Raw genomic sequence first — 27,966 nt, forward strand, 5'->3', positions numbered from 1 at the left:
GTATACCTCAGTGTTAAACTACATAGGGAAAAGAAAGGTGAAGTTGCTCAGTCGTGTCCAACTCTTTGCAACCCCATGGACTATAGCCTGCCAGGCTCCTCCATCCCTGGGATTTTCCAGGCAAGAATACTGGGCTTGGTTGCCATTTCCTTCTCCAGGGGATCTTCCTGACTCAGAGATCAAACCTGGGTCTCCCGCACTGCAGGCAGACTCTTTATCATCTGAGCCACCAGGAAAGCCCTACATACATAGGGGAGAGTCTTTGTATTTTACTAACCATTGTATCTCCATAACCTAGAACAGTGAATTATATAGGGACTCAGTCAATTTTCAGTGAATGTAATATACATTGTGCACTTGTACTTGCTTTTTCCAGTATTCACTAAAGAAAAGTACCAATATATCATACTTCCTCACCAATTCCTCTGGTAGCCTTAAATTGATGGCAAAATAAAGTATTTTATGTTTAGCCCTGTTGGAGTATTAAATAGATTCCTTTCGATAAAAATCACTTACTGAAAACTTGCCTGACACACTATATAACAACAGTCTTAATTTGACCTTAAGACATTTTCAGAACTTTTATAATGATATGGTTTTACACTTATTTGAGCTAAAGAGCACTAGATTTAAAAATCGATCCAAATATCTACAAAAGTTGCTTTTGTTCTAATGAAGCCATGCAATTTCATGAAGTGAAAGCAATTTTACTTTACCTCTTACAATAAGTTGAGCAAAATTGGACACACCAGAACCTCGTTCTGACTGAGTTACACAGCGATACAAATCCTGGTCAGTTTTTGTCACTTCTTGCAATCTAAAGGAAGCAGCAAATCTTCTGTGATTGATGTTCTTAGTCTGAGCCACAGGTATATCTTCACCATTTCGTCTCTGTAAACAAAAACCAATCTTTTATAAAACAGGGTTTTAATATTTCCAGAAATTTAAAGCATCTTGGCAACCAACATCTGTGATAACTTATTATTTATTAAAATTAGGAGGAAAATATCTGTGTAGCCCCATAAATTTTCACTGTTGTCTTTCAATCAGAAAAAGGATGTAAGTTAATATTGGTATCCCTTAAGGGGTGTAATGCTAAACTATAATAGTAATTTCAGTTTTACATAAAATTTCTATTAGCCCAGAGTATATGAATTAGCAGGACAGATAATGGCTTCTTGGCAAATAATTCACTGTCATCTCCCTTCTCCCAGGCTTTATATACGTAAAGCCTTCTTTTAGCCCTTATACTGCACTGCATGTGCTTAATAGGTTTGTCCCTTTCAGGAGTCTGAGACCATGGTCGATGCACCTCAGTATTTTAAATGCATAGCATGCGATCATGACAGGATGACTATAAAATACTAATGAATAATTTATAGTCAAGCCAAAATTTGTACTCTTTGCAAACTTTTATCTCTTTGGCATTAATGACAGCCAATTTATACCATTTAAAAGAAGTAATCAAAGGAACCTAAAAGTTAAAGGCATATCTGTCAACTTTCAAAATGAACTATTGGAAAACATATTTATAATATCAGGATGCCTCACACAAGACCATAAAGGAAGTGGTTGACAAATTCAACTATAATAAAATTGCTAACTTCTATATATTGAAAGATATCATAAATTAAGTGAAAAAAGCAAGCCACAAACCATCATAAGATATTTGTCATGAAAATAACCATTAAAGATAAATAGTCAGGTTATGTAAAATTCTTCTACAGTTCAATAAGGAAAAAGACAAATAAGCCTGTCAACAAATGGACAGGCTATAAAGAGAGAAAATGTGTACGTATAATAACCCTGAAAAGAGATACTCAGCCTAAATTTAAAAATTCTTTATGTCAAAGATAGCACAAAGGGCAAAGAAAAGCCACAACTATGAAAGATAAATGGCCATGATCCTCATTCTCACTTCTGGTAGGTAAAATGCTAAGTATTCCTGGTATCCTTTTACATTATTTGATGTACCATCTCATCAAAGAGTGTAAAACAGAACAGTAAAATTACCTGTGGAAGTGTAAATGGTTACAGTCAGGTTAGAAAATTATTTGCTACTATCTAGTAAAGCTGAAGATGCATAAAACATAGACCCCGATAGTTCCATTTCTACATTTCTACATTTGGATCACCCTTTCATGTGTGATCACAGATATGTACAAGAATACTCAACTCACAATCATTTATAATAGTTAAGTATGGGAAGGATGCCATAAAATACACCTGAGTAGTGGATAAATGAACTGAGATTTATCCAATCAGTAAAATTCAACATGGCAGTTAAACTAAGCAAACTAAAACCAGTACAGTCCTGGTAAAAATGTAGAACATCTCCTATATTCCTCTGAAATATATGTTTAAGTCTTAGGGAAAAAGTTGCTTAGAAAAATTAAGAGAAAAAAATGCCAAATGTCAGTTTCTGTTAAATTAGAGTGGTGGGCATGTTAGTGGTCAATTTTCGTTTTTTTACAAATGTTTTTGTATGTTTGAAATACTTTCCGTTTTTAAACAAGTAAACAGTAAAGGAATTAATTACTTTAATAATTTTTAAAATGTTAAAATCTACTGTATCTTTAACACCCTTCTCTATATCTGAAATGATAAATACATGCATATTATCTTGTATATATGCATGTGTCTGTATACACATATATACCTGCAGATAAAAAGTCCCAAATTTGACATTGGCATTTTTCATTCATTCAGTGTTTTGTTAATTCTTTGTTTCTAACCCACAAAGAGTAAGAACAGCTTATACTCACCAGCCCTAAAATATAAATTCATAAAATGCAGCCTAAATTCTCTTTCCCTATAAATCACATAACAAAAAAACTTTAGGCATGCAAATCTCAACCTGCATTTTTTTCAGATATCACATTATTTAATATTAATTTTCCAACCAGAAGGCAGACCATGACTCAGCACTCATACAGCTACATGCCCTCCACCTCATCTCCCCTAACTTACACCTCCAGTGGTGCTCTCCATCTCCCACTACCTTTCTTACTACCATTTATAGTTCTCTGTTCTTCCTTTGGCAATACCAGTCAACGCCCACTTCCTACCTTGCCTTCTAAATTATCTGACTCATGCACAAACACACTCACATCCTTTAGCACTGTCTTTCAAGATGGATTTCAAAAATCCATCTTCTTCTATGATGAGTTTATAAGTATACCCTTAATGTTTTACTCTCAAAAATGATTATTTCATCTTTCCAATTTCATTGTCATTCATCTCACAGTAACACTTTCCTCCAAACTTTTCCCAAAAGAAGGCATAATGTCTTCTACTTTACCCTCTATCCTGGTTCCTCACTCGCGGATCGCTCTTTCACAATGTCACTCAAACAACCTCTTAACTTCTGGAATTCTCAGCTTGTGCAATGACTTCCAATCAATTATCTACCAGGTCAAGTTATCCTCTCCACCATAGTTCTGTGAATATTCTCATGATCCCAAAATTCACCTAGGCCTCAGCAATGCTCAACAGCCTTCACCACTACCTGGTTCCTGTGCTAAGATAGCTTTCTCAATCTGAATCACAGTTGCTGGTGAGATTGTCTCCTAGTCCTTCAGTCATCTGCATTCTTAGTGAGACCACATTTTCTGACCCTAATTTACTTTATAAGCAGCGATTTCAGAAATTTTCACTAGCCTGGAAGAATTCTAAATTTTTAAAAACTTTCCATTGTTTATGTACTGCCAACATAGGATCTACTCTATCTGCAATAGTTACAAGATCACTACTGACTTCTGCTGGAATCAGTCGTTTGCTCTTATGAAAAATCTGAATTACCCAACAATGGCACCAACAACTCTTAGGTATTCCTAGATGATGCCCATAATGACATGAGCTATGAAGTCAAACAATGTCCTCTCAGCCTCAAGCTCACATTTCATCAATTTAAACATACTCTTCCACCTGCCATCCCCACTGAAACTGTCATGAATAGGGTCTCAGAAACTCAGAGATTAGCATAAAAATGTAATCACCAGCATTTCTACCTTGAATCACTTCTATAACATATTTTGTCCTTTTACCTTTTTGCGTACTGAAATCATCCTGAAGGTAGGGTTTCAAATCTTGCATTTTTTCCTTCCACAGCATCATATGCAATATGTTATCATTATTTTGTGGATAAAGTTCTTTGTTAAAATGTACTAAATTCATATACATGATATTTTTAAAGAGTCATGTAAAACTTCATTAGGCTTTCATAAATTATTATAAAAAATATATAATAATCATTAATTAAAATGAATACTAAAGGGAAGCTACAGAAATATAGAACCTCAAGGACATCTAGAGATCATCTATACAAAGTTCTTTCTGAGCTAAACCACAAGTTAGAGATGCTGAGGGCTCTACTTAAGGTGATCCCATCCAGAGATCACTAAGTTGATTACGTTGTGTTTGTACATGTTTTTTATTATACTAATAAAGCTATAACATGTATATGCTTATATACGATATACATTGTTTATATAATTAATGAGTATAGTACATTTAGGTGCTAATTATCTCTCAAAATAACAATAAAAATAATTATAGTCATAATTTCATATTTTTCTTCAAAAATCACTTAATAAGCCCCTCCATGTACCTCATGTTATTTATATTAGGTGTTATCCTGATTCTATCACTGTTCTCTATTTCAAATTTTCTGTGATAGTCATTTCTATTTATAGATTATAAAATCAAAATCCAGAAAGATTAGAAATGTGATACATAGCCTGTTAATAGCAGGATTAAAACTCAAAACTAGGTTTAAAGACACAAAATTTAGTAATATTTCCTCTAAAATAAACCAGAGCTGTTTTTGCTCCATTTGTATCACAGGTCCAGTCAAATGAGTTGATTATTTGTTGTTGAGTCTTGATCAATGCATTATATCAATGAGAAAATGTAGTCTACTACACTAGACATTGCTTTATTTACTTTATTTGCTTCAAGTAATGCATTTTATTTACTTCAAGTAATGCATTAAAGTTAAAAGTAGCAGTTTATGACATGTACACTTCAGAAATCAAAAATAATAACTTTTTATTTTAGAATCCAAAATAATAGATCTTTGCCTGCCTACAAGGTATCAATTTAGCAGAGTAGGCAGGGCTATGAAAGACGGAAATAAGAAGTAATGCTAATTTTATCTCTATGCAGCAGTGTTCACGTATAGTTTTCTGCCTTTATATTCTCCAGTTCCAGGCCCTTTATTCTGCTTGGAGATTTTTATGTGATTTCTCCATTGCAAAATCCCCAACTCTGAGAAATACTAAGAACCACAAAATTATATGATCCAAGGATTATAACCTAGCACTTTGCCTTTTTCATTCCTCTTCTCTCCGCCCGAGATCCTTATTATGCTTTCTTATTTATTTTGTCTCTAGTACAGGTTGTTGAGACTCATCACTTAACAAGTAACTCTAGGCAAGTCACTGGAATTGCTGACTATTACCACTCCTCTAATTAAACTAAGTAAGCTTCATCATGCAGGGTGCATGCAGTATTTATTTGTCAAGTTCAGTTCCGGGCATAAAGTAGTGTAGTGGTAATATTGGTTATTTCCCAGTATCTATTATTGCACTAGCATTAGGATCACCTGTCAGATTATTACAAATGCAAAGTTTAGAGAGATCACTTTAGATCTACTGAATCAAAATCTATATTTTTACAAGATCCATAGGTTATGAATTAAGATATTTCAGCTTGAGACAATTGGTCAAAAACAATCATGGAGGTCCAGTTCCCATGAACAGTTGACAAGTCTAAAAATGGGTGTGATCCTGGCCAATGAGAAGTAATAGGAATAAGCCATGTTATTTCCAGAAAGATTTCATCATTTCTAGAGAAAGCACAGTGGGCTCTCTTCTTTTTCTCAATGTCATGAATAAAATGATGAGCATGTCACATTAAGGAGAAACACAGAATCAGGTTCTTGATCGTGTATCTAAAATGGTGTCAGAAGCTTCTCACCCAAGTCTGCCCACTCTCACCCTGAGGGTGTACATTTAACAAATCTTCACTTTACTCTCTAGAGAAAAAATTCAAAAATTTAAAAATGAAATGATGTCAACAGTTATTATAGCCCCCCTATTTCTGGATTTCCTGTTAATGATATAACATATTTGGTTCTCTGTTACTTTCAGCTTAAAATCCTAAAGGTTAATATGGTATGGTTAAAATATGGAATAGTTTATTTCAGTCTCTCTTTTCAAAACTTGAGGAATAAAATTAATCCAATTTAATTTTAAATTAAATAATGTGGTACTTAGAACATTTGCAAAGATTATTTCGCTCTACTGACATGAAGAAAAATTAAATTACATTTATTGCTTTCTTTTTCAGTGCCTTTCATAATGATATGTGTCTCCTCCATCCTCTTAAGAGTTGGAAAAAGGGCAAGCGATTGTTTTTCTATGTTTTGCATTTAAATTCCTATAGGATAATATTTAGGGGACTGCATATAATTTGTCAGTACCGGTGCTCTTTACATAACTAATCTCAGTTTAAATTTGCCCACTAAAATTAAGGTTGATGTGAATCAGTGAATCATATAACAATCCAGCCAAGGACCTGAGGGTTCCTTCCTGGGACTTGTCTGCCATATGAATTTTTTTCTTTCTCATAGATATCATAGAGATAAAGCTATCATCATCATCATCATTATTTTTGAACAATTAAATAAAGGAATTTTAGAAACATGAAAGAGTATCACGGCAAACAAACATTTAGACATTTATAAATTTAAAAAATTAGAAACATTGTTACTATTTTGAGAAAAGCACTCATTTATATCCATTACAAATCATACTGACTTCAATAGATTAAACAATAAGGAAATAATGTTCCTTTAGGAGAAATTACACTAAAATTATAATACTAAGTTCACCACCCATTTACTATATGGCAATGAAAGGACTGAACAAGGTAAATGATATTTGACACAGGAAAAGAGGATGCAAATGTTATAATTCTGACATAAAGCAGGGTAAAAATGTGCTGGGGGTAGCAAATTACCAGAATTATGATCATTAGCCAAACTTAATGAAAGATAAAGTCAGTTATTAAACACAAAAATGAATTTTAACGTAAGAAGCAAAGGCATCTTTGCAATGTTGGGACAAGGTGATAAATATGAGGAACCACACAAAGAGGTCATGAGTAAATAGATAGAACTATGGGAGATGACACCTATGTGCTAGTCTTGAAATGACTATTTATTAGCTTCACAATTTCTCATTACTTCTCAAGTCTCTGCCTTTTCATCTAAAAATGGGGACATCAGTTTGTAAAAGTTTATTCAACAGACATACTGAGAATATTAGGTGAGATAACTGTGTAAAAGTTCTAACTGCAAATTCTAATAATAGCAATATTATGAAGATAAAACAATATCTAAGTGAATAATATATTTGATAATCATGATGCTCTTTTAATGTGTCAACCTGACAAGGCTACAGTCCCAAGTTATTCAATCAAAACACTAACTAACTAGGTGTCTCTACTAAGGTATTTTGTAGATGGGATTAATGTCCATAACCAACCAACATTGGGTAAGGGAAAATATCCTAGATAATCTTACTTAAGAGTAGATCAGAGGTCTCCCTGAAGTAGATGAAATTCCACCCGTGAACAGCAACTTTATTCTGTGGCTGAATATTCCAGTCTGTCTTCTCCAAGTGCCTGACTTACAGACTTTAACTTGCCTACCCAGGTTCCACAATCACATAAACCAATTCATTGCCACAATACAAGAAAGCTATCAAAGACTACTGAAGCCATATCTAAAGGGCTCAGGAGCCAACCACCAGCAAAAAGCGGGATGATTTGAGTTTAAAAAACAGTAGTAATTGCAGTGAATTGAAGTCCATTAAATATGCATAAATCCATGAGTTGATGATACTAAATTAAAAGAAAAAAGAGGAAGAATCTGTCATCTTTTGATGATGATATGAACCAACCAATTATACTGAAAACCAGTAATTAGAGAAAGAGTTGAGAAGCTACCATCCCTTTCTTTAAATAAACTGTGTCACTGTGTAGTCAAATAGTAGATGATGAGAAGCATGTCTTCATTAATTAAACAAAATACAAAGGAAATGATAAAATCAGATTATCACAACTGACAACCTCCAGGAATGAATATAGGCATTAAGCACCAATTGGTATCAGGATCAAAAAAAAAAAAAGAAGAAATGAGACATTTTGTGCCTCTGGTAATCACAGTATGCACCACCTCTAGCATTGCCAGAGGATCAAACCTGAATCTAGATCTGGCTGCCAATTTTCAGGAAATTCAAAGGAACATGTTGAACTGAAGAGGACATTTGTATGCAATCAGTAAAATGCAGACTGTGTGAAAACTACAAGTCAAATGGCCTGGGTTCCTCAACAGATAAATTGTGAGGGAAAAAAGGGACAGAGGAAAAATACAGAGATTAACAGGACTTTAAAAGATATATTTTTAAAAATAGACAAACTAATCTATAGTGTCTAAGGAGAGTGTATATATATATATATATATATATATATATAACAAAAACCATAAGAAAAACAAAGGCTGAAAGTCATGATAATTATTATTTATAGGGATAGGGAGATGACTGAGTTGTGTCTGAGATGGAGAACTTGAAGAGTCTCTAGGATGGCTGGTAGTCTTTTTCATGACCTGTGTGGTGGATATTTTATAAAAATTCATTGAGTCATAGTTTTTCACTTTTGTGAGGTCTTCTCTATGCTTTATTGTAAAATAAAATAATTTTATAAATACTAGATCTTTAAATCAGACTGCTTTTCTTTAAGAAGAAACCCAGCCCACTGCCAGAGCCCCCATATTGTAATACTGGTCACAGGAGCTCAGTTAAAAGTTGTTAAGTGGTTGACATGACACACCTGAAAAACACACTGAAAGGGCAGATCTGCAAACAGTAGGAGAGTATATTACTCTTGTACAGAAAAAGTAGTCAATTGTTATTTATAGATATTGATAAGAAGAAATCCTTGAGCTTCTACACTGCCAGACTTTTACAGATATGTTCCAGGAATAGATAAAGAAGACAAACAATATTCCACACATTATTCATTTATAGTCAGTTATGTAATCTGTAGACAACAAACTCAGAGTTTATGAATAATCAAAGAAAGAAAAGAATGCATTATATCTTGAGGCACTGAACTTTTTATGGTAGAAAGCCACAAAAAGCCAACCAAAATGACCTCAGGAATATTTAGCAATTCTAAAAATTAAATATGATTACACTTTCTGATGGTCTTTGTTACATACATACATACCCAAAATGGAAAGGGTAAAAGATAAACATTATAATCCATGATACTTGGTCAGTTATGTTACTTCAAGACAAATGATTATAATTCTTTACATGAAGCCAAGAAGGAAGATATAACGCCATGAACTCAAATAAACCAATGTCCTGAGAAAAAGCAGGACTGACAAGAGTCATAGCTATTAGCTACTAAATAGAACATTGTCTTTTAAGTGGAGTAGAATTAACTGTAAATCAAACTGGAGAAGGAAATGGCAACCCCACTCCAGTATTCTTGCCTGGAGAATTCCATGGACAGAGGAGCCTAGTGGGCTACAGTCCATAGGGTCACAAAGAGTCACAAATGACTGAGTGACTAACACTTCACTTCAATACTTATATAGGATAAACAGAGAAAATTAGAATTAAGCAGCAGGCTAGTGATCATCTATCAGTTTACAAGGAGTCAGGAAAGTACAATAGACATGTCTGATACTCTTCTCCGATGCTAGTTCTGCTCTGTGAGCCACAGAGTACAGAAGGCAAGGTGGATAGCACCAACAGCCTTTTCGTAGATGAACTCTCCTAAGTGAAATCAGGAACACCCAGAGATTTAATTTGGCCACAAGCTTCAAACTGTGTTGGTAAACTTTTTTTAAAGCTAGAAAGAGTGAAAAGGAATGAAAACATTTCCCCATTTTTCACTTCTATTTAGGAAAACTCATATGCAATTATCAAGGTAGAAGGGGAAACAAGTAAACAATTGGGTCAAACAGGCAAATTAATTCCCAGACAGAAAATGAGAAAACAAATTCACAGACTGTCAAAAATAAATGCTCAAGGCAATTTAAAAACCTTTATTACTCTATAATATTCTAGTAATCTGTCTTTATTATTTCACTCACATCCTCCCAAATTCTTTCACCTGGTATCAACCTGATCCAAACTCAACAGTCTTCTTTCATTGGTCCCTCTCTTTCCCTCCTCACGTTTTTTTCGAAATTCAATGGCACAGTCCAATCCTAGGCTCTCACTACGTAGTTTCTTTCTTGCTTTTGTCCCCATCATGGCCTCATCCCATCTCTTGCATAAACTATATTTACCTCTACTTCCCATTGTGAACCTTTCACTGTAAGAAGATTCATCTCTGGATGTTTCCACCCAATACACACACCACACACACACACACACACACACACACACACACACACACACACACACACACACACACACACACACACACACTAACCTGCAGTGATGAGCATGCCCACTTAATCCTTGCTTATCCATGTCCTATATGTCTTTCAATGTGAGTGTGCACAGTTGCTCAGTCCTGTTTCCAATCCCATTGACTGTAACCTGCCAGGCTACTCTGTCCATGGGATTTTCCAGGCAAGAAAACTAGAATGGGTTACCATTTCCCCCTCCAGGGGATCTTCCCAACACAGGGATTGAAACTGCATCTCCTGCATTTGCCCTTCAAAGACTCAATGAAATCTTCCTTAACGATTTCATTAAACTTACTCCAATCTTTGGAGTGCTCTCTCAACTCTGAAATAGCACAGGACTTAGATTCCATATGATCTCTTACTCGTTATACCAGTATCTCTCTGGGCTGAAAGGATCTTAAAAAAGTATTCAGGCTCATGCTTAAATGTCCTCGACATCTCTAGCAAATGCTTATCCAGATTATGCTTGGCTACTTTCACTAACTGTAATTTTGCTACCTCCTAGAGTAGCTCATTCTAGGTTTCCACAGCCTTGCAATTACAAAGGTCTTCCTTATAATCAGCTTATATCTCTCATCAAATAGCTTGAAACTACTGGTTATTATTGTACTTTAGTATCTATAAAAAACAAATTAAATGCCTCTTCTGTGTCCCCAAAATTCTACTATTTGAAGAAATGTATCCAGTCTCCCCAAAGTGTCAAGATACAATGTACCTTTAGCAATTCTGACATAATTTCTCTTGAGTTTACTAATGGTTCTGGTAATTATATACTGCTTTTTGTTATTCTAATATTTCAAATATGTGTCAGCCACAGGGCCAATGATCTAGAAAATGTCAGAACCTTCACCAAGATAATGTCAGAACTATCACCAAATCCAGATATTAGTACAAGTTCACTATATTTCATTCCTTTCTCCCCCTATCCCCATGGTACCCAATATGAATTAATCACATATTAAATATTTAATCAGTTTGGCTTTGAAATAGTCCTCTCAAATTCCTTCTCAATTAATTGCCCACTATAAACTATATGTTTCTAGGAATAGATTAATTTCTTCCAAGATTTTCCATTTATTATAACAAATGAAAAATTACCAGATTTTTTTTCTCAAAAAGAAATAGTTTCAGGGATAGTAAAATCCCATGTGTAAATTAAGCATGATACAGGAACCCAGGCACTTCATATGACAGTATAAATCAACATATATTTATACTATAAGAAAATATTATGGCATGGCAGCATCAAGAAGAGCTTTGTGAGCAACAACTAGTTGGCATTTGAAACATCATAGTGATATATTTCACCAGATAAAATTTCTGTACTTTCAAATTATTCACTTTTTAAAATCACGCTTCTGATTTCCAGTGCTATGTGACAATGTTCACATGCCACATAGGAACAAGATTACAACATTTGCCTGGACAGATAAAACACTATGTGGCCAGAAGTTTCAGAGCAACCATTTTCAATGAACCTCAGCTGGCAACAGTTGGTACTGCAAAAGGTCAGCCTCTCGCTGGTTATTTTTTAGAGCAATTTGCATCTCATTGTACTAATTCTACTCTCAATCTATTGCTTAAATTATACATTGCTCCAGAAGGAATGACATTTCCTTTGGCTGAGAAACTAGCTGTATCACACTACATTAGCAGTGACGAGCCTCACCAAGGGCAAAGAGATGGCTGGCTTTCCTGTTTTGGCAGGCCCACTCAGAAGGCACACTGCCAGCACCTGGGGAGATTACTGACAGATTGGCCCAATTGCCACTGCTCTGATGGCAGTCTGCATAGGATTACCAGTCACACGTTAAACAGCCCCATCTCAGTTCACCAAAACAAATGGTGCCACCAAATCTCCCCACACAATTCCCTGCTTTCAGTAACTTTGCTGGTGAATTTCTCTGTCCAACCAAATGATGCATGCCCACCAAGCTCTGTAATGATGGATGGAATCATTAGCATTTTAGTTTCTACACTGAACCTGAGGCCAAAGCATATGGCCTGACAGATGTTCCAGCAATGGGCTCTATTTGATTTGACATGTAGGTGTCCACTTACACTGGACTTTCAAGAAAGAATACTAATTTATAAGTTACAGTCCAACCCCTGTTTCAACTCTTGCACATCCTTGAATGTTATAGTATGTTCTGATAACAGAACACTCAGAACATGCTTTAGTCTATACTTTGGTTTACAGTGGGGATTAAAAATTACCTTTGAACCTGATCAAATTGTTTCAAATGGACAAAATGGACACAAATGCAGGTAAGGTTTGTAGCCTATTGCCACCTATGGCTTGATTAGTACTGCCAGTGATTTGGTATTTGATAAAATGTTTCATATATTCAATTTTTCCTCATTCATGGTTTATTAAGGTAAACTATATACAGTGAACTGGTTAAACCTTAAGTTTTGACACATGTATATGTACCCCTACACACAAAACCCCAACAAAGCTATATGACACTAACATTACCTCAAAAAGTTTTCCTGCCCATTTCCAGTTGATCCTTACCCTCTACAGTCAAATACTGTTCTGACTTCTATCATGATAGATTAACATCGTCTATTCCGGAACTTAATATAAATAAAAACATACACGACATGCAGTCTTGTGTGTCTCTTGTCTTTCTGAAACCATAATGTTGCTGAGCTTCATATATACTGGTGCATATATCAGTGTGCACTCTTTCTCACTGATGAGTAGCATGAATGAACCACAAATTGTTAATTCATTCTCCAGTTAATGAACATTTGGGTTCTTCACATTACTGGTTATATAATGAATATTCATATTCTTCCACAAGTCTTTTTGTGAACATGTGCTTTTATTTCTCTTATGTAAATACTTGGAACTGCTATGTCATGTTATTATTTCCTTACATATTCACTTTATCCTTCCATCATCTTATCCATTATCCATGTTATGGAATTGCAATAAAATAAAAAGGACATGACTATAATTTTTAACCCATTTTTGTATCTTTCCTGTGAAAAATTTATCTGATGCCTCTCAGGAATATAACCACCCATTTTTATTATTTTATTTTATTGTATTGTACATTAAAATTTCACTTGTGATCTTGTCTTATAACCTGGATTTTACCATAAGCCTTTAGTGATGATCCACAAATTCTTTACCACTTGGGGTTCCTCAGGAACACAAAATACGCATAGTTCTAAAACTTGTTGCATGCATTAAAAACAGCTATTCATATGGGAAAAACTGCAAGTTATAAGCTGTAAAGAAAGTGGTGTTCATATCTAGAATGAAAGAAACTTCACTGAGCTTTAAGAAAGAAAAGGAATTCGAAAGTTCTCTAGGAGCAACTAAAGATTTTACCCTAATTCCCTTATCCAACATCAATGAACTGCATAACATAATTTTTAAAATGATGTTCCATAAAGCCTCATGATTTCACCAGATTTATAGACTGCTGACACTCAGTGGACTTTTAAAAACATTCATCCATATTGTTTCATGCATCAGTGGTTCAGTCAGCATGTATAAGGAGGTTAATTTGGCTTATATATCTTGTCACTGTTTTCTAAATTGCTGGAGTGAATGATCTACTTCTAAGACTAATTTTATAGTGAGATCGTGCAGGAAAGAACCTCACTAAAGATACAACAAAACCACTATCATGCATTATGGATTTTTGCAGATTATCTCAGGTAACTCATTGAATCTGCTTTTCTGTGCTCCATTTTTTACCTAATTGGTATGTCATTTTAAACAATAAAATGAAATATCAAATGTAAGCTAAAGATAACTTAAAAAATCAAAATAAAGAATGAGATAGATGGCATCAAAAAATGGAGAGGAGTTATTCTCTAAATGTATTTGTATACATAAAACTACCTTAAATATCGTATCAATGCTATCACCTTTCAGCGCCACCACGGTCGGATTTCTCTTTGACTGCTATGGAAAGAGGAAAGATAAACGAGGAGTGTTTGCAAATCATCGCTTGACTTCCTCATAGAGTAACAGTGGTCTTCTGAACTCAAAATCAGATCTAGAGTTCTTTAAAGGCACAACCAATCTGATAACATGGACCAAAGCCTTGTCTAACTCAATGAAACTATGAGCCATGCTGTGTAGGGCCATCCAAGATGGACGGGTCATGGTGGAGAGTTCTGACAAAATGTGGTCCACTGGAGAATTGAGGGCGAACCACTTCAGTATTCTTGCCTTAAGAACCCCAAGAACAGTATGAAAAGGCAAAAAAGATAAGAAACTGAAAGATGAACTCCCCAGGTCAGTAGGTGCCCAATATTCTACTGGATATCAGTGGAGAAATAACTCCAGAAAGAGACTGAGCCAAAGCAAAAACAACACTCAGTTGTGGATGTGACTGGTGATGGAAGTAAAGTCTGATGCTGTAAAAAACAATATTGCATAGGAACTTGGAATGTTAGGTCCATGAATCAAGGCAAATTGGAAGTGATCAAACAGGTGATGGCAAGAGTGAACATCAACATTTTAGGAATCAGTGAACTAAAATGGACTGGAATGGGCGAACTTAACTCAGATGACCATTATATCTACCACTGTGGGCAAGAATCCCTTAGAAGAAATGGAGTAGCCATCATAGTCAACAAAAGAGTCCAAAATGCAGTACTTGGATGCAATCTCATAAACAACAGAATGATCTCTGTTAGTTTCCAAGGCAAACCATTCAGTATCACAGTAATCCAAGTCTATGGCCCAACCAATAATGCTGAAGAAGCTGAAGTTGAACGGTTCTATGAAAACCTACAAAACCTTCTAGAACCAACATTCAAAAAAGATGTCCTTTTCATTATAGGGGACTGGAATGCAAAAGTAGGAAGTCAAGAAACACCTGGAGTAACAGGCAAATTTGACCTTGGAGTACAGAATGAAGGAGGGCAAAGGCTAATAGAGATTTGCCAAGAGAACGCACTGGCCATAGGAAACACCCTCTTCCAACAACACAAGAGAAGACTCTACACATGGACATCACCAGGTGGTTGACACTGAAATCAGATTGATTATATTCTTTGCAGCCAAAGATGGAGAAGCTCTACACAGTCAGCAAAAACAGGACCAGGAGCTGACTGTGGCTCCAATCATGAACTCCTTATTGTCAAATTCAGACTTAAATTGAAGAAAGTGGGGAAAACCACTAGACCATTCAGGTATGACATAAATCAAATCCCTTACATTTACACAGTGGAAGTAACAAATAAGATTTAAGGGATTATATCTGATAGAGGGCCTGAAGAATATGAACTGAGGTTCGTGACATTGTACAGGAGGCAGTGATCAAGACGATCCCATGAAAAAAGAAATGCAAAAAAGCCAAAACGGTTGTCTGAGGAGGCCTTACAAATAGCTATGTAAAGAAGAGAAGTGAAAGGCAAAGGAGAAAAGGAAAGATATACCCATTTGAATGCAGAGTTCAAAAGAATAGCACGAAGATATAAGAAAGCCTTCCTCAGTGATCAATGCAAAGAAATAGAGGAAAATAATAGACTGGGAAAGACTAGAGATCTCTTCAAGAAAATTAGAGATACCAAGAGAACTTCAAATGCAAAGATGGGCACAATAAAGAACAGGAATCGTATGGACCTAACAGAAGCAGAAGATATTAAGAAGAGGTGGCAAGAATACACAGAAGAACTATAAAAAAGATATTCACAACCCAGATAATCATGATGGTGTGATCACTCCCCTAGAGCCAGATATCCTGGAATGTGAAGTCAAGTGGGCCTTAGGAAGAATTACTACGAACAAAGCTAGTAGAGGTGATGCAATTCCAGTTGAGCTATTTCAAATCCTGAAAGCTGATGCTGTGCAAGTGTTGCACTCAATATGTCAGCAAATTTGGAAAAACTCAGCAGTGGTCACAGGACTGGAAAAGGTCAGTTTTCATTCCAATCCCATAGAAAGGCAATGCCAAAGAATACTCAAACTACGGCACAACTGCACTCATCTCACACACTAGCAAAGTAGTGCTCAAAATTCTCCAAGCCAGGCTTTAACAATATGTGAACCATGAACTTCCAGATGTTCAAACTGGATTTAGAAAAGGCAGAGGAACCATAGATCAAATTGCCAACATCTGTTGGATCATTGAAAAAGCAAGAAGTTCCAGAAAAACATCTACTTCTGCTTTATTGACTATGCCAAAACTTTTGACTGTGTGGATCACAATAAACTGTGGAAAATTCTTAAATAGATGGGAACACCAGACCACCTTACCTGCCTCTTGAGAAATCTGTATGCAGGCCGGGAAGCAGCAGTTACAACTTGACATGTAACAACAGACTGGTTCCAAATCGGGAAAGGAGTACGTCAAGGCTGTATATTGTCACCCTGCTTATTTAACTTATATGCAGAGTACATCATGAGAAAAGCCAGGCTGGATGAAGCACAAACTGGAATCAAGATGCCAGGAGAAATATCAATAACCTCAGATATGCGGATGACACCACCCTTATGGCAGAAAGTGAAGAAGAACTAAAGAGCCTCTTGATGAAAGTGAAAGACAAGAGTGAAAAAGTTGGCTTAAAACTCAACATTCAGAAAACTAAGATCATGGCATCTTGTCCCATCACTTCATGCAAATAGATAAGGAAACAGTGAAAACAATGACAGACTTTATTTGGGGGGGCTCCAAAATCACTGCAAATGGTGACTGCAGCCATGAAATTAAAAGAAGCTTGCTCCTTGAAAGAAAAGTTTTGAACAACCAAGACAAGCGTATTAAAAAGCATAGACATTACTTTGCCAACAAAGCCCTGTCTAGTTAAAGCTATGGTTTTTCCAGTAGTCATGTATGAGTGTGAATTGGACTATAAAGAAAGCTGAGCACTGAAGAATTGGTGCTTTTGAACTGTGGTATTGGAGAAGACTCTTGGGAGTACGCTGGACTGCAAGGACATCCACCCAGTCCATCCTAAAGGAATATTCATTGGAAGGACTGATGCTGAAGCTGGAACTCCAATACTTTGGCCACCTGATGAGAGGAACTGACTCATTTGAAAAGACCCTGATGCTGGGAAAGATTGAAGGCAGGAGGAGCAGGGGACGACAGAGGATTAGACGGTTGGATGGCATCACCAATTCAATGGTCTTGAGTTTGAGTAAACTCCGGGAGTTGGTGATGGACAGGGAGGCCTGGGATCCTGCCGTCCATAGGGTCGCAAAGTCTCAAACACGCCTGATCAACTGAACTGAACTGATCATGTATTGATGGCAGTTGTAGTGTATCATTTTTCTTTTAAAATAGAAAATTGGAAGCTTTTCTAGTTTTTGTTCTTTTACCCCATATTCAAACATTTAACAATTGCAGCTCAATATATTATACGGAATGGGCTTTCTAGGCAGTGCAGTGGAGGCTGTGCTAAGAATCTGCGTGCCAGTGCGAGAGATGCAAGAGACATGGGTTTCATCCCTGGGTCGGGAAGATCCCTTGGAGTAAGAGATGGCCACCCACTTCAGTATTCTTGCTAGGAAAATTCCATGGACAGAGGAACCTGGCAGGCTACAGTCTAGGGGTCACAAAGAGTCAGACATACTGAGCAACTGAGCAAGCACACACGTTATATAATATAGATGATTTGGAGGACACAAACAGTTGATGGCTGACTTTTTTTACACCTGACCATGACAGGTATACTACTGCTACTCCATTATTCCATTATTTTTGCAACAGAATGCAAAGGCCTTCATTCTGAGTCATTTCAGACATTCATAGCAGTCAGCAGAGACTTTAAGCAGCAGTCATTCTCACAATGATATTTAACTTAAGGCATGATTTTTTCCCCATGGAGAAGGAAATGGCAACTCACTCCAGTACTCTTACCTGGAAAATTCCATGGACAGAGGAGCATGGTAGACTACAGTCCATGGGGTCGCAAAGAATCGGACACAATTGAGTGACTTCACTTTCACTTTTTTCCCCATACAAAACTAATAACTTAAAAATTTCACATTCCTCCTTCAAACAACAGAAAAACAAACGATCGAGGCCATGTTTCGGACCATCAAAAATAATATAAAGACCTGGTTTTCATCTTATAGCTGGAAGTGATTTTGATCTCTATCCACATGTCCTTTTACAGATAACTGTCCTGAAGAGTTTAATGAATTCTCTAAGTACACACGATTAGCTGGGTTATAAGAATTGAAGAGGTAGAATTAAGAACTGGGCCTCCTGACCTTTAGAAAGTTTTTCTACACCAAGCAAAAATAACTTGACATCTGTTTCTATGTGTTGGGTTGTAGATTCACTGTGGAATTAAGTTTCTTCCTCCTTTATTATGTTTCTACTACTTTCGCAAAAGAGGGATCATTTTTTTAAAAAATCATTGGCCACTTTTTGATTCACTTACTCTATGCGGATACAGATATCAATTATATGTCTATATCTACATCTTTATCTCTACAGTTCAGTCTTGTTTATTTGAAAACATTCCTAAACTAGGCAAGTGATAATTTTCAATATGTCTTAAATATAGAGAAGAATGATTTGAGAGAATAAGTTAAGGTAATTTAACTGGTCTATTATTGAAAAAGGCAGAAAAGGTTTTTCATGAGTAAGTATGTAAACTGCTGAAGAATTGGGCAATGTCAAAATAGACAATTAATACACAAATTCACCTTGGAAAATGTAAAGAGAAAGAAGAAAAAAGAGAAAGTGGAATAGAAATCAAACAGTATTTTTATTTTTCATCTTTATTTGAAAAAGGACAAGAAGAAAATTTATTAAACCTATAACAAAATAAGTCAAACTATAACGAAATGAGTCAATCTAAAAATTAAAAAATGAAAAGTATTTTGACTGCAACCCACTCAGACCAGGAGGGCCAGAAAGTCTTTGTTGCCACAAGGCAACTGGTATCAAAGTATACAAAACCCTTTTTATTTCAATGTCACATTAAATCCTGGAGCTTAAAACCAGGGGCAGACTACAGAGTCTCTGGTTCTCCAGGACAAGAGTATACAGATCACAATTAAAATCAAATTCCAAGAATGTTCCTAACTAAATGAAAAACAATTAGCAAAATAATTAGAAAATATATCTAAACACATTCTTAACACTATTTAGGCTGAAAGAGAAAGTAAGAAGGATTGTGATTTGATATTTAGATAATAAAACAGGTTGCACATTATGAAGTACACTCTACAGAAGAATTATCTTATACTTCAATATCTGTGGGGGAAATTAGCATAATCACAGAGTAGAGAAAAAGGAGAGACTTTATTTCCTTTACACATATTCAGGATGCTATTCTAATACCCACATATCAAATAAATGACAAAAGTGATAATTAGATTTATATGAAATACATCTGTTATTAACAGTAGATTGGATGTGGGAATTGAATGAAAAAACACATTTATAACACCCAGTACAATGCCAGGCATTATACTAGGTATGATTTCAATAATCATTTCTTATAATCATTACTCCAACCTCCTGCAACCCTCAACACTAACGTTACCGCAACACTAATGATGACCCTCAACACTAATGTTACTTTTCTAAAGGTATCATAAAATAAAGCCTGATGTCTATGCTCAAGAAAGTAAGCTAATGATTTTCCTTTTTGGTCTCTACTGACATTCTCAGGAATTTAAAATTCTAATTAAATCCCTTTCCTCATTCTGATGCAAATAGAATTAAATAATAATAATAATAATAATAAAGGTACTCAGAGGATATTACTTACATTCTAGCTTCAAATATTTATATCAACAATCATCAGCCCTGAGTCCAGCCTCAAGGCTTTAGAACTGCTCTTAGCTCCCCCCACCAACCTCTGACCCAGGATTGACAGATAACTGTCTGAAGGCCTGGCACATTCCTTAGTCACTGTTTTCTTACAGATTCTTTTAAAGTTCTTTATATGCACCATTTACATTTCCCCAACATGTATGCTAAACTGCAATTCATTATATACACATTTACTGCAAATTTAATATGTGCATGGCAAACATCTTGTCCTCAGGTCTGTGATTAACCCCTACACAAAAAAATCCTGAAAATAATTTAATTGGCTCTCTTCCAATTCACATTTCCAGAAACATTCCCAAAGGTTTCTTAAAATACTTTTGAAAAAATTTATCAGAGTATGACAGTTACTACTTAAGGACTATGCTTTTGTAACCTGAGCTTTCAAAATATTAAATGAGACATTTTTTGTTTTTTTCCCCTATTTTTGAATGAATCTAGAAAAACTGTTTTTACGGTTTGCACATAACATTAGAGAGTCATTAGGTTTCGCAAGGAACTAACCCAAATACTTATTAATTATACACTGTTATTCATATTCCAAAAATGGAACTATCTGAAATGAATCTGCAGCCAATTAAATTAAACCTACAGAAAAGACAACCTGTCACACACACATACTGACTACACTCCATCCTCCTGTGCCCACCACACACATACAAGGAAAAACAATTTGTGATTTTTTTTTTTTTAAATTAAGTGTACTCTTTAGCTCAGCTGCCAATGTGGCCTTACCTGCAGCCATAACTTGTTATGCACAGCATCTCTCCCTGTAGCAATACACTGAAAAGTAGCATTCTGCCCTGCATTGACCTCTACGTCCCCCAGACGGAGGAAATGAGGAGATTTATCTGTGAAGGCAAGAAAAAATTATTTTCTTTCACATGAAGAAAACATGCCGTGTTATTTCTTCCCAACAGAATAATGTTGTTAATACTTTTAAAGCTTTGGCCGAGACTAATGTCATATGGAAGTTTTCTCAGTGCTGAAAGACACCGTTGCATCTCTCAGTGTCAGTTCTCTTTATCTCAGTAGCTCCATTGCGTAATTGATAGAGCAATTCTATACAGAGTGCTGCTACTGCTGCTAAGTCGCTTCAGTCGTGTCCAATTCTGTGCGACCCCATAGACGGCAGCCCACCAGGCTCTGCCGTCCCTGGGATTCTCCAGGCAAGAACACTGGAGTGGAGTGAGCACCCAACAATTACTGCTTGAGGACCTCGGCAGCATGTTGCATACTGGTGACAATATAAGTTACGTATCAAAGCAAGCAAAAGAGATCAAACAGGCATAAAGCATGGCATAATAGAAAGATATAATGAAAAACAGAATGATTGTTCAAAATTCGACATATACTTGGCCATTGAACTATTAAATCATACTTGAAGCAGTTAGAGCTTTCTTTCCCTTTTTAAAAATTTCAATAGCTACTACATAATCCTCTAGTGCTTCAAAGAACAACGGACTGTTCTTTCTTCTCTCAGAGTATTAATTTAACTGTTCTTAAATCCACTTCCTATTGCTTTATAGTCCTAAGAAAGTTACCCAAAAGAAATATTAGACCAACAAAACAGTAATGACTGCAATCAAAATATGCATGAGTTATATGACTGTCAAACAAGCATTCTCTTATAATTACCTTTTAAAGCTGAAGCTATGTGTGTTTTCAACTGAAAGGAACTATAAACAGGAAAAGCTAATCCTCAGTGAGTCAAGACAGAGCATGGAGGACTATATCACAATGAAACTACTCTTGTGCTCAATTTAAATATTTTTTAAAATTTGGTTAACTCGTGAAAGTCTTTCTTTAATATCTTTTTTCAAAAGACATGCAAATGAACAATAGATGGAGACATGGTTCTCATATATGAATGGACTGAAAGAGTTTAGTAAGCCAACTTGAACTTTGAGTAAGATAATTTTGTTTCCCTTTTTCTTAGAATACATCAGATGTACTTGACTACATGTATTTCTTAGGATATACCACAATCATTTGACTCTTGCCTCTTCATCTTTCCCTAGGGCCTCATTTCAGTAGGCACTTCAAAAAAGGAATGCTTGCACTAGAACACAAGCTAGAACAGTGTTTATGTCTTGAGAACAAAAGACCAGCAGCATTAGTATCTCCTGAAAACAATGAGAACCAGAGGAGGGGCCAGGCAACCTGTGATTTGCCACATCCTGCTGGCGCTTCTGATGCACACCAGGGTTTGACAACCAGTTAGCAGGAGTATGAGCCCTGGCCTCTGGCATGGCAGCCTTTGTGCATGCTGCTTACAAATTATTAGAGAATTCCTACCAGGAGGATTACTGAACATACCACCTAGAATTCATGGGCCCTATAAAACGCTGCTGTTGGGAGATACAGCTGAAGTATGAACTGCTTTATGCCTGGCTCTACTGAATGCATGCAATAATTGTCTTTCAGGGTATGTGATGCAAACACAAATTTAGTTACCCTATCTGAAGACCATCTAATGTGCACCTAAGGACATATCAAATGATGTGTAAATAAACTCAGTTTCTTGTTTTGTATGCTTTATATTGTCTTGTTGTTTATTATGAATTAGCCAGATATTTACTATGACATGAAAAAATTAGTCCTAAATTAAGAATAAGATGAATTCATTCATTTTCTTCATTTCACTCCAAGTTTCAACTTAGATCACGTAAGTTAATAAAGCTTCTTTTTATTTTCTTTTCACTGAACTCTGATTTGTTCTTCTTTGCTTTCTTAGGCAATTTAATAAAGCCAAAAGATGGAGTGAGTCCCTTGATTTTTATTTTCTTCTGTCAAAAATAATGTCAACTAAATAAATTGAAGATCTAATCAGCTTTGTTAGGAGATTCATGAATGAGGCAACATTCCATCTATCAACTGGAAGACAGATCCAAGGGGTTATACAAATGGAAAGTTTTTACAAGAAGGGTGGGGCAAGGGAGCTATTAACAAAAAGAAAAGAAATTATTATTTATTTTTCTTCTTTGAAGAAGAAACGGAACAGCAAGAGTTTTATGAGTCAGATCACCTCTTCTTCCTCGGAGGCACAGAGAAGGATCACAGGACAGATTTTCTTACTGGTGCTTGACCGTAAAATTAAGACAAGTCAATTAAGATTAAGTTTTTGGAAGAGGCTGAAACTGCAATTAGATCAGGCGTAAACTTAGGTTTGGTATCATGGAATTTTAGCATGGGTGATACCATTTTGGGAATGTGGTTTTCATTTGAACATTAATTGAACAATTAAAAGAATCTTTTAACATGTACACAAGTCTGAAAAACATTTGATTCAAAAACTCTAGAAATACCTCAGTGATCTTTTTAAACTGAACAGAAAACTAGGAATAACAACAACAAAAGAGACAGCAATGACCAAGTGATAATCAACAGTCACTACCAATATAAGACAAGTGTTGAAAGGAGGTAGAAAAATACAATTCTTAATCACAACCTACCACAAGGATAGCTCAGGACTTGGATGTCATCAATGGCAATATAACCACTTCTCCCTCCTGAGACTTCAGCTTCAAATATTACCTGTCAGGAGGAAACAGAAAACATTTACAACAATCGTTTTTAAGGAATTTTCATAGTGAAGGAAGAATAGCTGTAACATACTTAAAAAAATCAAAATTTAATTTTTGTCCTATAAAAATTAAAATTGTGTCTTATAATGTGAGTAATTTCTTAAAACATGTACAGGAAAACAAAATATTTTTTGAAGAGCAATTAAATTATTGAGGTCAGCAGCTCTCAACAAATTTTTTAAGCAAATATCATTGATTTCCTGAATGGGCAACAATATTGGCAGATATAGAAAATCCATTATCCCTAAATTTTCCCTTACCAACTTTTTCCATTTTTTAAATTTATTTCACATACATTGAGCATCAACTTGAAGCAGTATGCTAACCAGCTAAGACATCAACTGATCTAAGCTTTTAAATACAGTAGCTGAATTTTCAAAGAAAGAGGTCATTAGATGTTATGCCAGGTAAAAGGAATCACATAAAATAGAAACCAAATGAACATAATCTGTATGGCTACTAAAACTCTAGACAGAAGAGATGAAATCAGAGAATTAGGCATGGAAGACTTTGAATACCACAGGAGTGAAGACTAGGAGTATATCCTGGAAATGGTTAATCAATTTTAAAATGTATATATGTATATATTAATAAACATTTTAATAAATATATTTTTAAAAATCAGTGTTCAAATATAAGCTCATGTTATAGAATTTTGCTGTTATAGTCAACAATAGAACTTACTTAATAGACTTTCCCTTAACCTTAATAATGTTTCTGTTACTTTTCAAGAGAAAATAGATTTAGCATGCCATGTTTCAACATTTTATTTGATGATGGGCTCCTTTATTCATGGAGATACATGGGTCATCATAGAAGTATTTCGCAAAATATTTTAGGAAACACATTGGAAATTGATGTTTAAAATAGGAATAAAATGCAATCAAATTGGTCTACTAGAAATATATTTGCTTCGAAAGTGAAGGATGGCCCCAAAGAAAGACTAGAAACCAAAAGAGTCTAGTAGCAGTGAAAATAGAAAGATGAGATGAAAAAGGAAAGATAAAGAAATCATGCTAAGGAAATACAAAAAATAGAAAATATTGATTCATTACTTGTAGAGAAATAATAGGACAATTCTGATGTCTGGCTTGGGTCCCTAGGGACTGTATTGCACCATATTGTCAATTGACAGGAAGGAGGAAATTTTCCTCTCTATCCTTCTTGAGCTCTTGTGTCTGGACTAATTATAAAATTGGCACAAGACCGATTAACAAGAGAAAAAGATCAAATTTTAATCGTGTACAGGGAGGCCTCATAGAAATGGGACCTAAGAAAGGGCCAAAGCAGGGAGCTTTTATGCTTTCTAGATAAAGAAACAATAAATTTGTGGGGATGTGACAGGACAATGAAACTTTGTGCTCAATTAGTGAAGAACCTAAACAGAGTTTGGACTTGGGGCAGTAAATTAGAGAAGTAACATGTTTGTTCACACAGGTTTTTCAGCTTCAAATTCTCTACTTCTGGTGTTAAGGGTGTCTTTCTACCCCCAGATGCAGGGGGTACAGCCTTCACATGAGAGACTTTACTTTCTGCTTTCAGGGAGATGGAAAGGACGGTCAGAGTATCCCTCTTGCATTGGCCACTGCTAAAGTAACTTCAATTCAAAATTATCAGTATATCATTAAGGCATAATTGGGGCAGCCTACCCCATATCCCAACATTATCAGGATCCCTAGTTACAATACGTGATACAGAAAAAGGTACAGATTTGAGGAAGAAGATAACGAAGTACATTTCAGACATAATAGATTCGCTAAGCCTAAAATACATATGGGGTAAATGCTTAGGAGATAACTAAACAGATATATCTCAGAGTGAAGAAATAGGTTTAGAATAAAGCTATAGATTTGAAAGTCATCATCATGGCAGTGAGTAAGCTACAGATTTGAAAGTTAAAGGTGAGTAATATGGCATAGGAAGATTAAGAGGAGTAAAGCGCTGAAATGGAAGGCAAGACGACCGCCAATAGAAGTAAGGTCACCAAAGTACAGTTCAGACCTAACGGTCGAGGAAGGAAGAGAAGGATCAGGAGGTTTCAGGCAGGTCAACATTCCCACCAAAAGGATTAGAAAAGGCCAAATAAATTATAATAACTATAATTTTAAAACATCAGATATCTGTATAGACAATGGCATCTAAAGGGGCACAAATTTTGAAGTACAGGGTCTCTCCAATGTGATCCCAGGATCTCATTTCTCATGGGAATATTTGCCAATTCTGGAATCAGGCTGTAGTTCTAGCGCAGACTTAGGACTTCTATGGGAGAAAGTGAAAACATGGAAGCTTGCAGTAACAGCGCAAAAAGAGAACAATCAACTAGAAATTTGAGAGTCTGAATAAAACAGATGTAGGCTTCCCAGGTGGCGCTAGTGGGAAAGTATCCTTCTGCCACTGCAAGAGACTTAAGAGATGTGAGTTCGATCCCTGAATAGGGAAGATTCCCAGGAGAAGGGCATGCAACCCACCCCAGTATTCTTGCCTGGAGAACCCCATGAACAGGGGAGGCTGGCTGGCTACAGTCATTAGTGTCACAAAGAATCGGACAAGACTGAAGAGACTTAGCATGCAAGCACAGGTTACTGCAAAAAGCATGAAACGCAGGAGAGAGCTCAAGGAAAACTAAAAAAGAATCAATTAAAGTTAGCCATTAGGAGTCTTCTGGTAATGTTTGACACAGATAGTATTACTGAAGTGGAGGGGAATTTTTATTGAGCACTTACTATATTCAGGAGACTATTCTAACTGAGCATGTTCATTCATGCTCACATCTACTTTCGTTTCCCTCCCCTCTCCTTACCACTCTCTCTGCACACATACAGATATTATATCTTAATTAGAATCACACGAGGTAGGTATTACTTTTATCCTCAGTTTAAAGAAAAGTTAAGTGACTGCACCCAAGTATAACAACTAACAAGTCTTAGAGCCAAGAATGAACCCAAGCCAACCTCCAGGTTCTAATCTATCAACTTCACTATATTTCCTCTCAAGTTAAAGACACAGACGCAGTAGAACATTCTTTTAAATAAGCTTTAAATTTCCTTTAAAAGTCTAATATGTTAAATTTGTAAAGTGTCATTTTAAATAGCAAACTAATCAGGTATTATACTGACTAAATAGCAGTATCATGAGCATGACACCCTTTCTGTTCTCATACCATACCAACATCCACCACAAAGCCCATGATAGTGGGACACAGCAGGCTGCATGGATGATTCACCCCCTCTTCAATCACTCCCACCATAAACCGGCTCCTATGCTAATTCTCTTCTACTTCAAGTTTGCACTTTATGACTTTTAATTTCCCTGGAATAAGTGGAAGTTGTGAAGTAAAAGAGATTTCTGTGGGAAGACAATTGCTTCATGATGAAAGGAGGGCTAATCTCTAAAGACAGAAATATATGTGAGTGCATGTGTGAGTGTGTGTATACACAATCTGCATTTCCTGTGGAGGTTTTGATACAACTGTTATGTCATTTTCTAAATATTGGAACAAAGACTTAGCAAGAAACAGAAGAGAGAATCAGAAACTTTAAATAAAGTATAATTTGAAGCAACTGTGGTACAGGTCACATTCTCGGGGATGAGAAAATTTGTTTTTGACACCCACTTTTCCTGTATACAAATCACTGAGCAAATCACATAACCTTTTAGAGCCAAGTCTCATTTGGAGATAATGCAGCTTTCATTATAAAGTTCCATGAAGCTTAAATAGTAGCATCTGTAAAAGCGCTATATAAATGAAAAGGTAAGATGATAAACATTGTTAATAAGTGACATTTGTATAAGTGTATCCCAGGAAAACAAGCTTTATTTGCTTGAATGGTTGAATGGTAGTTCAAGGAAAGGGAAGGAGGGAAGGCACAGAAAGAAAAAATGAGAAAATTATTTTTGGAAAAAACTACATTGTTATGAATAGACTACGCAGCTGAATAATCAGTTCATTATTTCAGTTTTGTTACAATTAGCATTAATTAAATGATTCCAATTCTAGGCTTATCTTAGTTTTACTTTCTTGAATTGTTTTACTTCCTTTGCTTCATGCAGGTGATAAGTTTAAACATGTTTACTACATCCCTGAGGAAAAGTTTCGTATTTGTTCATTTAA

General features: G+C 35.7%; 1 protein-coding gene across 11 annotated transcripts in view; it reads right to left on the minus strand.

The window, feature by feature from the left end:
- PTPRK (protein tyrosine phosphatase receptor type K) overlaps nt 1-27,966 on the minus strand; it is a 598,235-nt gene that overhangs the window by 271,637 nt on the left and 298,632 nt on the right. For all 11 annotated transcript variants that reach the window (XM_081529093.1, XM_081529092.1, XM_081529091.1 and 8 more), the window contains 3 exons: nt 23,724-23,805; nt 21,004-21,119; nt 717-891 (listed from right to left, as the gene is read on the minus strand). In XM_081529093.1, the coding sequence (XP_081385219.1) occupies nt 717-891; nt 21,004-21,119; nt 23,724-23,805 (373 nt within the window). The remainder of the gene's footprint in view (nt 1-716; nt 892-21,003; nt 21,120-23,723; nt 23,806-27,966) is intronic.

The sequence above is a fragment of the Giraffa tippelskirchi genome, chromosome 9, assembly GCF_054371585.1.
Source record: "Giraffa tippelskirchi isolate mGirTip1 chromosome 9, T2T-mGirTip1v1.2.pri, whole genome shotgun sequence".
NCBI lineage: Eukaryota > Metazoa > Chordata > Mammalia > Artiodactyla > Giraffidae > Giraffa > Giraffa tippelskirchi.